This window comes from Cariama cristata, unplaced genomic scaffold, assembly GCF_000690535.1.
Source record: "Cariama cristata isolate BGI_N322 unplaced genomic scaffold, ASM69053v1 scaffold40482, whole genome shotgun sequence".
Classification (NCBI taxonomy): Eukaryota; Metazoa; Chordata; class Aves; order Cariamiformes; family Cariamidae; genus Cariama; species Cariama cristata.
Window position 1 is genome coordinate 14,451 of NW_009605147.1, and position 16,393 is coordinate 30,843.

Consider the following 16,393-nt stretch of genomic DNA (forward strand, 5'->3'; position numbering starts at 1 on the left):
GTGTTACAATGCAATAAAATAATATTATAAATTATTAGAATTTCACCTACTCAAAATCCTTTCAGGAAGAACTTTGAGTTGCAGCTTTAGGGTTGAAAAGTCCTGATCTTAAAAAAAAAAAAAAGACTTCTGAAGAGTCCAGTAGTCACATGTTCATTTATAACTATGTGATTATTTTGTTTTTAATTAGGGAGTAACAGCCACTACTTTCAAAGGCTTTACTGGAGTTCCCACATTTCATCCACAGAGTCTGGTGTGTCTGTCTGTCAGTGGAGAGATGGCCAAGGGGAAAGCAAAAGGTCAAAAAGGGAAAAAGATCACCTTGAAAATCACCAAAAATTCTATATAGGTATCTTTTGATGGAGGGTGTCACCTTGACTTAAGCAAGATGGGTATCACCACCTTCCCCAAGTGCATTCTGAAACTGGCTGACATGGATGAACTTGATTTGAGCAGAAACATGTTAAAAAAGATTCCAAGCAGCATCCAGAAGTTTCAGAAACTACGCTGGCTGGGCCTGCATAGTAAGCAGCTTGAGGAGCTGCCCAAGGCAATAGGTATGCTTCAGAACATTTTCTACCTGAATATATGCAACAACAAGTTGACCACTAAAAATCTGCCAGAAGACCTGAACCTTCTCAAGAACCTGCATATTCTCAACCTTTGCTTGAACTGTCTTGACAGTATTCCCACCAGTCTTGGGGCTCTGAAGGAACTTAAGGAGATAGGTCTCTTTGACAATGCCTTGACCACCATCCCAAACAGTGTGAAAAATCTACCCAAGCTCAAGAAAGTGAATACAAAAAGAAACCCTTTCCCAGATCCAACAAAGCAAGACGAGCATGTTGACTCCATTAAACGCACAGAAACTCTTTACTTAGTACAAGAGAAAGACCTATGCTGTTCCTGTCTGAAGATGTGTCAGTATGAGAAGGACAAGCTGAACAAATTAAAGAATGTGACACCTAGCCCCTCAAAGAAGCCAAGTTTCCCTGTACTCCTTACACCCAATTCCCCTGCAAAGGATAACTAAGAAGAATGGAGATTAAGAGGCAAACATCCCTGAAATATACCAAGGCACTCCACAGACCGTGTCCCACGAAGTCCAGCCCAAAGTTAATAAAAAGCTGACCTCCTTCCTCCTCCCTTTTCCTGCAGTTCTTTTCCTTTAAAGATCTACTCAGTTTTAGAAGCAGTAGATCTGTGTGGTTTCTAAAATGAAATCCAAAACAACTAAAACAGATGTATATTTGGGAAAGGGTGCATTTGGGAAAGAAAGGACTATTTCCATCTGAGACTGTTCCTACAACATGTTCTCCATGTTTGCGTTGGTTTGGGTTTTTTTGTGGGTTTTTTTGTGTCCGCAAGTGTCCAGTAAAGGAATGTTTGAAAAGATAAATTTTTCTAGTGACTCCACTCCACCACTGAGCCCCAAACAGTAGTCCTGTTCATTTTCATATGGTGAGACACAGTTAAACTAGACTCAGTAAATACCATTTGGAGGAAAAGGAACAGACCTAGGAACCTTCTGCTGCTGGTGGCTGCCACCAACCCCTCAGAGAATCTTAGATAGGCACTGTCAGTGTAGGAACCATGAACCCATTCCAATTCAGCAGAGGCAGCAGACACAAACGTTATGCTCACAAGTAATTAAGCAGTGCAAACACAGCGCTTAGAGCTAAACAACCAGCAATCCTGTTTGCCATCAAGGGGCCAGACTCTGCATAAGCAAGTTCTCTGGGATTTTGGGTGCTATACCCCGGTGCAGTGATCTCTAACTTGCACAACACAATCAGCACCACTACCTATACTCATTGTGCTTCGTCTGCCTCTGAGTCTCTCTCCAAGAAAGGTGGAGAAGGAGTAGGGAAAAGATTGCTCTTTTTAAGGGTCCTGGGCATATCACTTAAGCAGTGACAAAGAGGAGTCACCCTCTTCTGTGTTCCAAGAGTCAGTTGGTGAATTGATGGAATCAGGTCTGGTGTCCTCACAGTACTTTTAGCTTTCTGTTCATATGTGCGCATGCACATGTGCACCTGAGCGTACACATTCACTTGCTCAAATCACATCCCTAGGGTAGAGAGTGCTGACAGCCTGCAAACAACAATATACAGGTACAAGCAAATGAGCAGATTATAAAAGCAGCCAAGCATGACATGAAAAGAGGTGCTGGCTGAGGCTGTAGTAACATATGGTGACATCAAATATTTAAGTATATTTAAATGAAGAATAAAGTCCCAGAGGCAAAGTACACAGTTGTCCAGTAACAGCCCATTATAATTTTTTAAATGACTCCAGTAGAGCCTAGGAGTCAGAACTCCTGTGTATTATTCCTATGGACTAGATGGAAAAACTGATATGGGGCTTCCCAGAAATGCTACTATCTCAATGTCATATGATACATCAAACTAGTAATTTCTTCTTCCCATGCTTCAGCTGTGCAATTATTAATAGTGTGTCTGGGCAAAGAACTTAGTCTGGCCTGCCTCCCTGTCTCACGTAGGGCAGAAAAAGCAGGGATGCTATGGAAGATGGCCAATGTCCCCTATATGGGGAAGGAGCCCCTCATGCTGTTCTTTAATTTTTCTGACTCAGAAGTGGCTCCAGAATTCAAACAAGGGAAAAGTAAACTCATCAAGTCCTCAGTCCTTCAGTTCCCAGACTGGAGCTTGGTGAAGGGAAGCATGCCCATCGGGGTCATTTTCTCTTATTCTCCACTTAAGCACAACTTTTCTGGGATCATTACTTAGGCAGTGGCACTATCTTATGTTTATTTTATTTCAGCTCAAGCTCTAACATAGCCCAGCCAAAGCTATGCCAAAGGTCCCTTACATTCTCAGAGTGAATAAGGTACACAGGGTCCTCTCTCAGCCAACTGAGCAAAACTGAAGGCAGAGATTTACGGGATTCAGGACAGGTTACTTCAGACCTAGACATACAGCCTGCTTCAATCTCTCAGACCAAACATGAGTCAAGTGTTTCTCACAATAATCACAAGCCCAGCTAAAGCCCAAAGTTCCTGCAGCCATAGTGGATCTTATCTCAAGACGTTCCCACCTGTTGAGCACCCAGCAAGAACAGGGAAAGGAAACCCTGGGGTGAGTTACTAGTTACTCTACACAGAACATACATGATGCTCCATAGAGTCAACCATGACCTCTAGCACAGGTTAGGCTTGAGCCAGGGCTGGCTGCATACTGCACTGACACATTTTGCAAGCTGATGGCTGGTACTCAGGGGTGAGAATGTTCACTTACAAGATAGGTAATGACCTATAACAGGTAGTGAAAAGTATAAAGAAGAGTCCAGTTGACAGAGGCCACAACAACTCATAGGGGTAAGCTGCCCCTCAGGTCTCAACAGTATTCCAGTCTCCAGGTGATCATTTCAGAAGACACCAATTAGGCACTTAGGACTCAGATACCCAAATTGAGAAGAGTTACAAGTATGCAAGTAACTCAAGGTCAGCATGGAACATGCTCTCAATCACGTCACACTAGGAGAAAACTTTTTTCCCCTACAGTGGTAAATCTGAGGGACAACAAGTTGGAATCTCCACTGCACAGTTACTATAACATGCCAAAACATCCATGTGCACATCTATCTCTGTCTGCCCTAACCATGCAATAAAGAGGACATTATGCAGAGGCATTATGGATTAGCTTTAACCTCACCTCACTGACTGTCTCCTTCCCACACTACCTGTCTTTGTAGAGTCTACCAAGAAAGTTATACTAAGGATGTAATAATTATTAATCCTCTATGCACTGTCAGATACTCAACATGTTCTTCATGTCTTCATACTATGGATGCCATATACTAGAATGCTTTTTGGAGTTATGGGAACACCTTTGAATCTTTAAAATAGGGGGCACAAATAGGTAAGTTTCTAGATTATTTTTTTTTAAGGGGCAACTTATTCACGCAATTGCAGTTATCTACAGTTATCCAATGTTTCCTATGTTTTACCTTATATTCAGTGACTCTTCTGTTATCCCCTTCAACTTCAAAGCAGGTTGGAAAGAGCAAAATCTATAGGAGATATGAAAGGTCACATTATAGTTATTTAAATGTTTATCTGTATACATTACATATGCCTATAATCTATATCATGTCCTGACAGCAACTTTCTTCCTGAAGGACACCACAGCATTTCACTGAGACTCTAACCTAGGACAAAGCTGCAAGACAACACAGCAAAGGCATACATATAACATTAAGGAGTTGCCTATGGGCTGGATAAAAGCAGTTTCTTTCCCAAACAGGACCTTGAGTTGATATACAGGGCTATGGACTTATGATCAGGTGGCTTGAGGTTCTATAAATTAAAGCCAGAGAATGAGAACACACTCAGACATTTATCTAGCAAAAATGCCAGAAAGGAATACCAACCCATGTCTAAGCCATTCCTATTTGCTTTCACTGTGGATTTATGATGTCAGACATGCTAAACCCTTGAAATACATAGGTTTGGTGACATTCAGCTGAGAGGCATTACAGGCAGCTGAGAATCAAAACCTTATCTTGAACTGCCTCTGCAAGATTCCTCCAAGAGATATTTGTCAGAACTGAGAGACAGCAAAGATAGGGGCTAAACAAAGCAGCTGGCTCTGGGGCAGAACCCGGTGATTTTAAGTAGCCATCCTATGTTGCCAGTTTAGAAAGGAAGAATAGATAAATCTGCATGACCTTTTTAAGCAATACTCCATTAGAAACTTCTCAGAGATTTCAGGAGCAGAAGGAACTGCTATGATTGTTTAGAAATTAACAGTACCAATCCTCAGTCCAGGCTGCAGAATTTACCACAGGAAATACTACATATTGAAGTCTTTTTCCTGTGTAAAGTACAGTGAAAGTAAACCTGATATAATGGCCAGAACTGCAGTAGAAAAAAAAAAAAAAAAAAAAGGCAAGAAAACAAAGTGCAAATTAATCATGTCAGAGTCTTACATTCAAGTTCCATTGAATTAGACAAGAACATAAGGAGAAACCTTTTTTGAACAAAAATTCCATTGTTAAAGGTTAACTCCACACCAAGGATAAAGTCAAAGTCAGAGAGGCAGAAACATTTTATTCTTAAGGAATCTAATGACACTTTGTGTGTTCGAAGAAAGCAAGAAGAAACCTTCTTTCACCCAGTACTGTGAAGTGAGATGGAGGTCTTTGTCATCTCAGTGAGAGGAAGCAGCACAGCTATAGTTGCAATTTCCTGGGATGCAGGGACACACAACACACTGCTGGGTGCTAGAAGAGTCTACACGTGCACTAGCTCACTTGATAAATCAATGGCTATATAATGGTCTGAAGAATTCACAGGTCAGCGAAAGGAAAATTTTATAGCTTTGCTTAAGCATAACCCATTAAAGACCAAGGAGCTGCAACTGAAGAAAAAGCCCCTGGGGCAGCACAAGACAGACCTCTGAAGCCAGGATAAATAGGGGTGATAGACCAGGACTGTCACCTGGGTGTTCACATGTTATTATGAAGTAGTGATTACCTCTTAAATATCTTATTTCGGTCGCTGTCATGGAAGACAAGAAATCTGGAATAACCATTTTTGAAGAATATTTCCAAGGCAATCTCCTGGAAAGGTAAAACATTTACATTGTGAAGAGCTGCAGAGCAAAGCTTAGTGCTGCAGAGTCCATCATGGCCTATCCAATTCTTCAGAGCTTTAAAAAAAAAAATAAAAAAAAGGCCTTGACTTTGTCTCAAGTGTGAAGAAGTGTAGCAAATATGTCTAATATTCCCATTTTTTCCAACTGTAGGAATGGTCCTACTGGGTTAACTAGGAGTTCAAATGCTTCTCTGAAGCAAAATCTAACTCCAGATATTGGTTCCATCACCCACCTCCATGAACAGGAGATCAGCTCTCTGAGGCACAGTAGCTGCCTGAACAGCTGATCCACCTGTCCTGCAGGGAAAGCACAGGGATTCAGTTTTCTTTTTCTGCAATATTTTTTCAAAGCAGTTTGTAGCATGGTGTCCCAGTGCAAGAATTTGAGAGCCTGACAGATACCTGAGTTTTCAGTTCATTAATTGAAACAAAGCAAAAATAAACCAAAAAAGAAAAAAGATAACAAGAAACCACAAAAAAAACCCCACAAATCAGCAAGCTCTGCCTTTGCCCCAAGCCCATTCAAAGACTGTTTTCACTCATCTCCATTTTTCACTTTGGGTCACACAAAACATTTCCACTTCACATGTTTAAAAAAATCCAGGCATACACATATGTTTGAATATATGAGAAGGGAGCAAGATTCCACTGGCAACTTTGATGCTATTCACAAAACAGAAGAGGTGACAGTTCTATTGCTCAGGTTGCTTACCAGTGATGTAAGAAAATAAGCTTCATATAGTTACTCAGAACAAGGCTTAACATTCCTACACATGCTTAGAGAGTGACCTAACCACTCAGATATGCTATATCCTGAAGCAAATCTTATCTACTGAAATTATCCATTTTGCATAGATAATTAAATATAAAATAAACCAGGGTTGAGTCATGGATGAGTGCCATACTACATGACATAAGACAATTATCAGTCTCATTTTCTCCAACTCTTTCTTGATTTCTTAATTATCTGTTGGATCTCAACCTTCTAAAAATGGATCCAAAATAACAGGTAACTAGTTATAGCTGCTTCAAAACTCCGTATTTTTGACAAACAAAATCTTTCAATTACTATTTAGACTGTACCAAAACCCTCTAGAGCAAGTACAGGCTCTGGTGCTGCAAGGGGCTCTAGCTACAGCTCTTCTGTGATTCTCGTCACAGGCTCATCTAAACCAGACAAAACTAAAAGGGTACCAGGCTACTTGTCATGAGTGGCTTCTGGGTAGTGCAGCTAAAGGCACAGCAGATTCAAATCCTCTGCTCCGACTTACGATTCATATATTGACTCACACACACAACTTGAAAGTTACTCCAAGAGGCCTAGGTTAAGTGTGTTACACATACCCATAATCCACTGATGTCCAAAATTACTGAAGTCTGCAGGAGCTGAGTGTTACTCAAAGCCAGACACTTACTGGGAGCTTCCATCAAAACACAAGAAATTGACTTCAAGTCTTATTTTCAAAAATATTGAGATAAACTGTGAAGAACATTGTTAGCCTAACAACTAAGCAGCCAACCACTGCAGTAAGGGTGCTTAAACACTCTGGTGAATACAAGAAGGAGTTTGTATTACCAAAGGCTAATGAAGCAATGATGGGAGCAAAAGTATTTTGGGACTCAAGCAGAGAAATCTGAGCAGTCGTAGTAAAAATTGTGCAAGTAGTTTTCAGTCGTATGTCATTACTGCTGGTGCAGCTTTCCCTCAAATGACCACGCAGTTAGTTCCTACCTGCAGAAGAAAGCGCATCAGGTGAATCTCTTTTATATCCTGATACGAATAACGGGAACACATCTGGTCTCCCACAGCATGATCTTTATGACATAAGTTGAAAATAAACGGATCACTGATACTGGAAGAGAGGAATATAAAGAAAGAAAAAATAATTTGAAACAAAAAAGATCAGGAGAGCTGTCATGAACATCCAAGTCCTCCCTAAAGAAGGATAAAAATACTAAGAGACAGCAAGATCAACTGGAACATACATGAATTGAAAACAAAAATAAATACTGAAGGCAGATTTTGTACTAATTCCCAAAATAAAATAAAGAGCCTGTGGAGGTTAAGGGTAGGTATGGAATTATTTTAGTGCATGTAAATAGGCAGACGGCAATATTTTGCACACACTGAAGTCTGAGAAGCAGCACAGGAAGAAGCTTGGTTGGAGAACCTGAAAGCCTAGGTCAAGGGCAAGCATCATATCAACACACAGCTATTATAAACAGCAATTAATTGGAACTAATAATTAAGCAATTAATTCATTATTAGTTTAGTTGTGTACATGTACTGCAATTGCTATCTACAGACCAGCCCATAGAAAATCCCTTAGAAAAACAACCTAAGCTTTTATCAGACCCAGTCCAATCAATCCTTAAGTCACCTGATCAGATTGACTGATATTGGACTTAGTAAGAAACGGATGCAGAGCAGACACTCAGGGAGTAAAAACACTGAGTTACTCACCGTCCCACTGGGTTTTGCACATGAGCACACAGTATGCACAAAGAGCTAAGTCTAACAGACTCATTTTCAATATTGATCAGTTTCAATAAATCATGAGTCAAAGATGATAGCAGTGTGCCAAATATTAATTACAATTCTGTCTTGGAGAAACAAACAAAAAACTTATGAGACAATGAAGCTAAAGGGTCTTGTAATGACTGTTCCGTATGAATAAAAGATGGGAGCCAATCAGAAAGAAACATTAGCAACACTTTAAAAGAATTGGAAAACAGCAACGTATGTGTTAGACTCCCCACCATCTCCATCTGTTGGAGCTGGGAGTTCTTGTTGCACCTCCAAAGCCTGTGAACAAGCACCTATGTTAGTTATGTTAAAACAATTCTGTGAACAGATAGAAAGGATGGCAAACTTCTTGCCATGCTAATATCCCTCTTGAAATCCCCTCAAAGACTGTGCAAATTCTAGGCATCCATGTGCCAACACTGAAGTTAACCAATCAGACCTCCAGGAGGAAAGAATTACTCACCTGGACAAGCAGTGACGTGTACAGTAGACTTCTTCTAAAGGGGATAACACAAAGCACTCACAGATGTAAAAGTGCTCTTTGCCGAAGAGCAGCACTCCTTCCAGTGTGGTATGCCCCTGCACAACTGCCACAGAGCACTTGAATGTGACCTAGTACGGAATCAAGCATAATAAAGCCAGGAGTGGGTAACACAGGAGAAAGGGACAGCAGGGAGCAAGACCCAATGATGCAGCAGGACACATGTTTGTACCAAAACAGCTGCCATCTTGATTGGCATGTCTATATGGATGCAGTCACAAAATTATGTATGATTGACAGTGCATGCCTCTGTAGTACTAGTAGTGGGAGGGTCTGATGCCCTTTTCCCCCAGTAAATCTGTTCTTTCGCCATCTATCTGTGGCTATATTTGGCAACACCACTACAGAACATGAAGAGCTTGCAAACATTGCAGGAGTCAGCACTGCAAAACTTGTTAGACAGCAATACTTACTACACAGGCAGGGGTTTGAAGCACTGAGGTAAGAAGTGACTTACACAGCATCATACAGATAAACAGTGGTATATAATAAATATTCATGTATTTAGAATACAGAGAAAACGCAAATACTTTTATTTAGATCCCAGTGAAATCTATACCTGAAAAATTCCTGCAAAGGGATCCCAGGGAGCAATTAGCAAGGAAAGGTTCTAATACTCTAGGTATCTATCTCACCACGGACAGCTGAATCAGCGTACAATGGATTGAAGTCTCAGTAACACAAAACTCCTTGCACTGGCAATTTTCCTTCCTATATTATACAGAAGGCCAATCAAAATACATGAATCTGTGATTCTAGTTGCCTTAAAGACTTAGTTAAACATTCTGGAATAGTTTAAAAAACCTCCCTTGGGATCATAAGACTCACTTTCTTTTTCTTTCTCCTGAACAAATTAACTTGGCCCTTAAAATAAAGGAATTTTTAAGCCACAACTTAGAAGCATTGGGAATATTTCAACAAAGTAGTTCTTCAGTCATATATGCTAGTTCATAGAAAGTTTTCTTGGAAATTGACCAGTTTTGATGAAGAAAGAAAAGCCTTTTTTCTGGAACAGTTTCTATGGCTGAGAGATGGTGTAGAAAGGAAACAGACCAATACAGAGACCAGAAAAGCCCAACAATCTGGAAAATTTTGTGGTCTGCAGGAAACTTAAAATTCTGATTTTAAATCAAGCAGTAATTCATTGTGAATAATTTCCCTAACATTTAGAGGCAAGAAGTTCCTTATTTTTCTTGTCTGTTGATTCAATCCTCTATATATACTCAGTTCCAAAAGAGCAGTCCACTGGTTAGCACAGTCAATTGGGAGGAGCAAGGTCAACTGACTGCTGTGCCCAGTTTGGACCAGAACTTTGAACCAGCATCTCCTATATTCCCAGGGAGGGAGGCAGGAGCTAATCATCAGCCTATTAGCCCAGTCTCAGGTGAAGCATCCACTATTTGCAAAAATCCCTTCAAACAGTCATACTACAAGAAAACACTAATGCTCCCAAAAACTTAAAACACTAATACTACCTTATGTACTAAGAAAACTGCTCACTGCTGAGTGCTCCCTGTAAATCAACACAATCCTGAGCTACATACAATCCAGAAATGAGTGTAAAATTTTGCAAGCTGATTCGATCTGAAACTGCAAGAACAGAGGGCTGCATACAGAGGGATTAGATCTGAGAGGTATTTACATAACAGAAGTTTGCTGGTTCAGAAATCTAGTGCAATGTTCTTGAGAGAACTGATTGTCAAGTATGAGAAGTATCACAAAGTCTGTTTTTTCTCTTGAGATCTCAATGATCTTACTTCTACCAAACTTCGTAAGAACAAAGGTCCTTTATTATTTTTTGTGCATGCAAAAATGACCCAGAAATAGCATTGGTTCTACTAGATCATGTAAAGTCTACATGATGATATGTAGAGTAAGTATGGTTCTCTGTCACTTTTGCCTTTGTTCCTACCTCACTGTTTCTGGAACCAAATCTACAACCTTCCTTGCCTCCATCCCAAAATACACATAGGCTAACTCAGGTCAGCTGAAACAGATCTACACTGCTACACAAGCTTTCAGTCTTGGATGCCAGCACAACATAAATAATAAATTAATAAATAATTGAAATAAAAATCTTGTTTCTACATTTCAGGTTTTTTTACTGAAGGGCAATTATTTTATCAAAAAACGGGGGTTTCATTTTTAAATCACTTAATGGGCACAGAAGATTGTTTTCATTCTGGCTTTAAAAAAAAACAACCCTGGAAGATTTCTGCAGGTAATTTTTGATTAAAATCCTTTCAGTCTCTTTCTGTCTCCCCTCTAAATTATTTCTAAAAGGAAGTTAGCGTTTTTCCATCACCTCTCCTGGAGATCCAACAGGAACACCTGTCTCTGTGGGGATACATCAACCACAGACTCTCTGAACTGGAGTGCCTGCACACGTGCGTGCCATTATGAAGTTAGAAGCGTGTATGCTTGCACTGGGAATACTAGGGAATTCTGCTCACATCAGCAAACCACAGGGTTTTCTGAAGTAATTAAATAGCAGAAAGATCACTTATTCCCAAAAGGAAAGTAACTGAATATTGAAATATCAGGCAGATGTGTAAAATTGCTAAATGGACACAAAGTTGAAATCCAGACTTCTAAGAGACCCACCTCAGCAAACCCAGCCCATATACCAGAGATCATGTGTGTGGTTTTGGGAGGCACCTGGATTGTGAAGGGGGCCTGCCCAGGATCACTAATACGGTCTGGCACAAATAATCACTTTGTACTCCACCTAAGGCAGGACCCGGGCACGTTAGCAGGCCTTGAGAGGGGAGAAAGCATGTACCTCTCTTTCTCAAACCTTAAACTCTAAGCCCCAGTATATTCTATCTTCTGTATTATCCAACCAGTAACAGTCACCAGAGCCAAACCCATTTCGCCAATTTTATGTTATCATGCCAAACAATTAAATACATCTGCACTGTTAGAAATACTAGAGCCCCTATACTAAAGCCCTTTCCTTTTCTGTCAAAACAGAACAGAATCCAGTTCACCAGCCACTAGAATCATTAATCAGTGAAGCAAACATGACATAAAATAATTGAATAATTACTTTCTAAGGTATTGCCCAAAGCCCTGCATCTCTTGATTGCTCTCTTCATTCAGATGTGCGAGGGAATTAAAGCTAAAGGTGTGGGTTTTTTTCTTTTTCTTGTTTTTCAGAAGAGCTGTTTGTAAATGTTCCAGATGCATTTAAGCAAATAGCCATAAAAGCGTATCTGCTCTGGAGTTCAAGAGCCAGTTTTCCTAAGGAATTACATGCCTGAAGATACAAACAGTCTTTACATAATTTTCAAAAACACTGGAGGAGGTTAGCCATCTATTCCTGCAGACTCTAGTAGTGTTAGCATGTCCCTTCCGGGGAAAAATGCAATGCAAGGAAATTAGTGTCACAAAATTATGTCACTGGAACACACTTACCCATGCCACACAACCTCCTGAGCATAGCATTTTTACAGAATAAGCACAAAAGAATGGCTACTCCAAGTCAGTTCAGAGGTCTATCTAAACAACTATCCTGCATTTCAGTAACAGAAGCTTATGGAAAGACTATAAGAAATGTGCTAGGTATGAAGTGATTCTTGATCTTCATGTACCTCTTTAGCAACCAGTGGCTTAGGGACTTCATGAATCCCGTTCCTCCTCATTGTTACATCTCGTGTTTCCCTATAAACACTCACAGCTGTCTCTAATCACTTGCTTAGCAAAAGCTATAAAAACTTTACACAATACACATAAACCCAATGCATTCAGGTAGCACTGTATCAGGCATCACAGAGGTGGAACCTGTAGTTATGTATTCTTTCTGCCCTTTCTGTTGTGTACTGAGGAATCCCAGGGTGCATCAGCCACAAAGGACCTGTCAGTAGAGTCAATGTTATTTAGGGCCACAGAGTTTAAAATTACTAGGAGTACATGAAATCAAATACGTTGCTTTCACAATTTTTTGCTAGGGAAACAGATCTGTGTTACCATAGTAAGTGAGAGCAATACAGGTCCACCTCTCTGTGCCACTCACAAGACCTTTCCTGCAATGATTGTTAGGTTGCTGGTTGTTGAAGTCTCATCTTACCTTGAAACCACCACACATGCGTCTCATTAATCACAACTTAAGAATATGTGACAGGTTGCTTCATTCTCTCCAGCTGCTCAATGACCAGAGGAAAGTAAATCCGCTTGACCTAGTCTTTAGTGGCAGGGACTCTAGGCTCAAGTTTGGGCACATCTGAACTGTTACAAACATTGGATCAAATTTCTTCTGCTCAGACTTGAGTGAAACCATTGCAATCACTAGAAAGCAAACCTTGTGGTCACAACTTTGCTTTAGACGATGCAGGAAACATTCCTTTTTTGCAAGTAGCCTCCACTGACCCTCCCTCGCTTACTCCACTGGAGCAAAAACCCCATGTAGGAGGTGTTTCTTCTGCATGCACTTCTCAAGTTTTAACAACTTCCCGAATGCTGCAAGGAAAGAATATCAGATAATTTGGAGAAAGGGAAGGTGGCAGAAGAAGGTTCTTGTCTTGTACATAGCTGTGGGCACTGGGACTGCTCTTTGTCCTTGCTTTCTGTGACGAAAGCTGTCATCTGTCCTGGCCCATCACCAGCCTGAGAGGTTGGCATCCCTTAGCTGATGATAGCAACTGGAAGACAGTTCTAATAGGATTGTGCTCATACCTCTTGCACACCCAGACATCTCTGTCTCGCTCCAGGCTCCTCTCAAACAGAAAATGCTGCCAAAAGCTAATATGAGCCCTTAAATTTCCCCTTAGGACAGTTCACCCAAGTTCATACCCTTCCCACTGCTCCTATGACTCTCAGGAATAACCACAGCAAAGTCTGCCTGCTCCTTTCCCTGCTGCAACATTCTACAGAAAACAGCTATTAGGGGATCAGCTGTGCTTGCTTGAGGTGGCAGCCAGGGCCCTGGGGTTTGTCAGGAGCTCTGCAGAGATGCAGGGAGCAGCTACAGCCTTACAATTGAAAGATGTTTTTCATCAAGGTGAACACAAGAAGAAAAAAAGCAACCCAGAAGCAGATATGAAGGGAGAATACTAGGAGGTATCCATGGAGCACAAAGTAGTATGGTGAAGGAGCACATCCAGAAGAGCAGAGATCTGGCTAAAAATGCTCTGGGTTTTTTTGTGACACAGCATGAGTCAGACCCTGTCCTTTGCACCTAGGAGCAAAGTTGTTCACTGAGTTGGGGTAGGGGTGGAGGAACATGGGCTGTGGAAGGGGCTCCCAACAGCCTCTCCACTGCAGCAGAAACCCAGATAGAGCAAGTCAGAGGAGTAATCATGTGCAACATCTTGTCCTTCTTCAGACACTGACATATCAACACAGGCAGAGTTTCACACTGAAAACCCTTATTACTGCTTAGCACTCCTTTCTGCAGTGGGGTAGCCATTACAATCTCTGCTCCTCCAGCAGGGAGGGAAGTGGAGAAACTGAGGCACAGAAAAGGCTTGTGCCAAGGACCTGGCTTCCCAGTCCTCTACTTTGACCACAACAGCTAGTTCCTGTTCCCACTGCACATCAGCACATGTAAAGTTCTTTACTGCTTCATGCTCGCACTGGAATGAAGTGTAATAGCGCTCCCATGAAAACAGCCTGCCTTGGTATTTTGCATTCCATTCTTACAGCTTCCTGAGGAGGGCAAGTGGAGAGGGAGGTGCTGATCTCTTCTTTCTGATATCCAGTGACAGGGCGCATGGGAATGGTTCACAGCTGTGCCAGGGGAGGTTTAGACTGGACATGAAGAAGCATTTCTTTACCAAGAAGGTGGTCAAACACTGGAACAGTCTTCCTACAGAGGTGGTCGCTGCTCCAAAGCTGTCAGTGTTTAAGAGGCATTTGGACAATGCCCTCAATAACATGCTTTAGCTTTTGGTTGGCCCTGAAGTGGTCAGACTGTTGGACTTGATGATCACTGTGGGTCCCTTCAAACTGAAATTAGTCTATTCCATTCATAGCTGTGAGGTATGTGCAATGCCCTTCAAAACACTGGCTCCACCAAGTGGATGCAGAGCTGCTGCACCATTCTGCCCATCCTAGGTGCTGAACTTTACAGCTGCTCCCTCTTTCAATTCAGCCTGTTCTTTAATCAGCTCCTTTCTCCCGATCATGGATCCTACTCCCTCTGATTTATGATAGTCCCTTTTATTATTGTTCTTGGTATCTCCTGTGCTCTCTCCAGCCCCTCCTTCAAGGAAAGGCATTGTGCCCAGATTTCTGCTAGGCTGTGCCCTCTTGTTAATTTCAGATTCATTACCCCAGCTGCTTGGATTTCTTACCATCTGGAATGACTTGCTGGAAAACAGAGGCTTACTTTTCTCCAAAATTCAGAATTTCTACACCAAAACCATTGCCTAAGCCTTCCAACACTTTCTTCATCTATTACGTGCTAACCGCACATTAACAAGCCAGCAGGACTACTTTAGGCTTGTAAAGATCAGGAAGGCAATCTTGCAGTTGGTAGCTCAGGTTGCAGATACAGGAATCCAATCTCCCTGTCTCTGCTGGTAAGCCAGGGTTATTTAAAGGGTTGGCTCTTTGGTAGGCAGGTTGATACACTAGGTCAGGACAGGTTCCTATTTGCATCTCTTGCAAAACTCTGCAGCAGCACATGTTGTGTAACATCACCCACATCACATATAACCTCTCCTTCCATGCCTATGGTGTGTGCAGTCTCAGTATACTAAAGATACATGCAAAATATAATCTTTAGCCATATACACTATAACCTCAAAGGAGCCTCTGCAACATACTCCAAAGCAGCCAGAGTATGATAGCTCACTAACTTCTGAGAGGACAGCCCTAACAGCAACACCTGTAAATCTGCACCTGCGGTTTGATATATTCATTTAGTGAATTACACATATTTATGTACCCCCATACAGCCAAAACACAACAATTGCATTTCACCAGCACTGCATACAAGGTTTTTGGTTTTTAGATCTGCCTCTAGCAGATCACTGAAAGCTGATAGAGACTAGAGGAAACTGGTGCAGAGTATAGAAAGAAACGGAAAGAACAGCAAGGAGCTTCATATAACTGGAAATGACACTCCATCTAGGGTAGGGTGACTGCAGAGGAGAGACTAGGACTGTCTGGGCAAGGGAGATAGGATGAGATGAAGAATCCTGAGAACTGGAGGCTGCACTATGTGGACAAGGAGAATGGGGCAGCTGAGAGGAGCAAACCAGCTGAAGCTAAACTTCAAATAATCAGGAAAGAAACTGTGCTCACTGCAACACACTCTCCTTTCCAAAGGCAGGGTTGGGACACACGGTGGAGGAGATTTATTCTTTAGCAAATTCCTCCCTCTACAGGACAGGCCCATATCCATACTCCTATCCCCTCCAGCTGCCACTTTGGCAGAGGCCATTATAAGGGCTTGAAAGGCTCTAAAGGTGCTTTCTCCAGCAGATGTCAATGTGATACCTGCAACTTTCAGCAATTCTGCCATTGGCCTGCTATTCTTGGGAGGTCTGATAGAGGCTTCCATTTTGAAGCTTCGGGAATGCCACACAAAATTTAAAACACTATTATGGTTGCAAAGTCATATCCTCAAGTCAGCCTGAACTCAGCCCCTTTGTACATGCATTATGTTACCATGTAACTACAGGATTAAATACTATTTTTTTCATAGAGCCTGCTCAGGATGGACATATTCTAGTGATAAATTAACACTGTGTAAGGAAGATGA

General features: G+C 41.5%; 2 protein-coding genes across 2 annotated transcripts in view; one reads left to right on the forward strand and one right to left on the reverse strand.

The window, feature by feature from the left end:
- WDFY4 (WDFY family member 4) overlaps window positions 1-16,393 on the reverse strand; it is a gene marked incomplete at its 3' end in the record, with an annotated part of 75,969 nt that overhangs the window by 11,498 nt on the left and 48,078 nt on the right. Inside the window, exons 29-32 of the mRNA XM_009695848.1 lie at window positions 8,608-8,756; window positions 7,350-7,470; window positions 5,498-5,583; window positions 3,970-4,032 (exon numbers count right to left, since the gene is read on the reverse strand). Of these exons, the coding sequence (XP_009694150.1) occupies window positions 3,970-4,032; window positions 5,498-5,583; window positions 7,350-7,470; window positions 8,608-8,756 (419 nt within the window). The remainder of the gene's footprint in view (window positions 1-3,969; window positions 4,033-5,497; window positions 5,584-7,349; window positions 7,471-8,607; window positions 8,757-16,393) is intronic.
- Window positions 278-1,066, forward strand: LRRC18 (leucine rich repeat containing 18). Its single transcript, XM_009695846.1, is given in 1 exon segment — window positions 278-1,066. A coding segment is annotated over 1 exon segment (789 nt).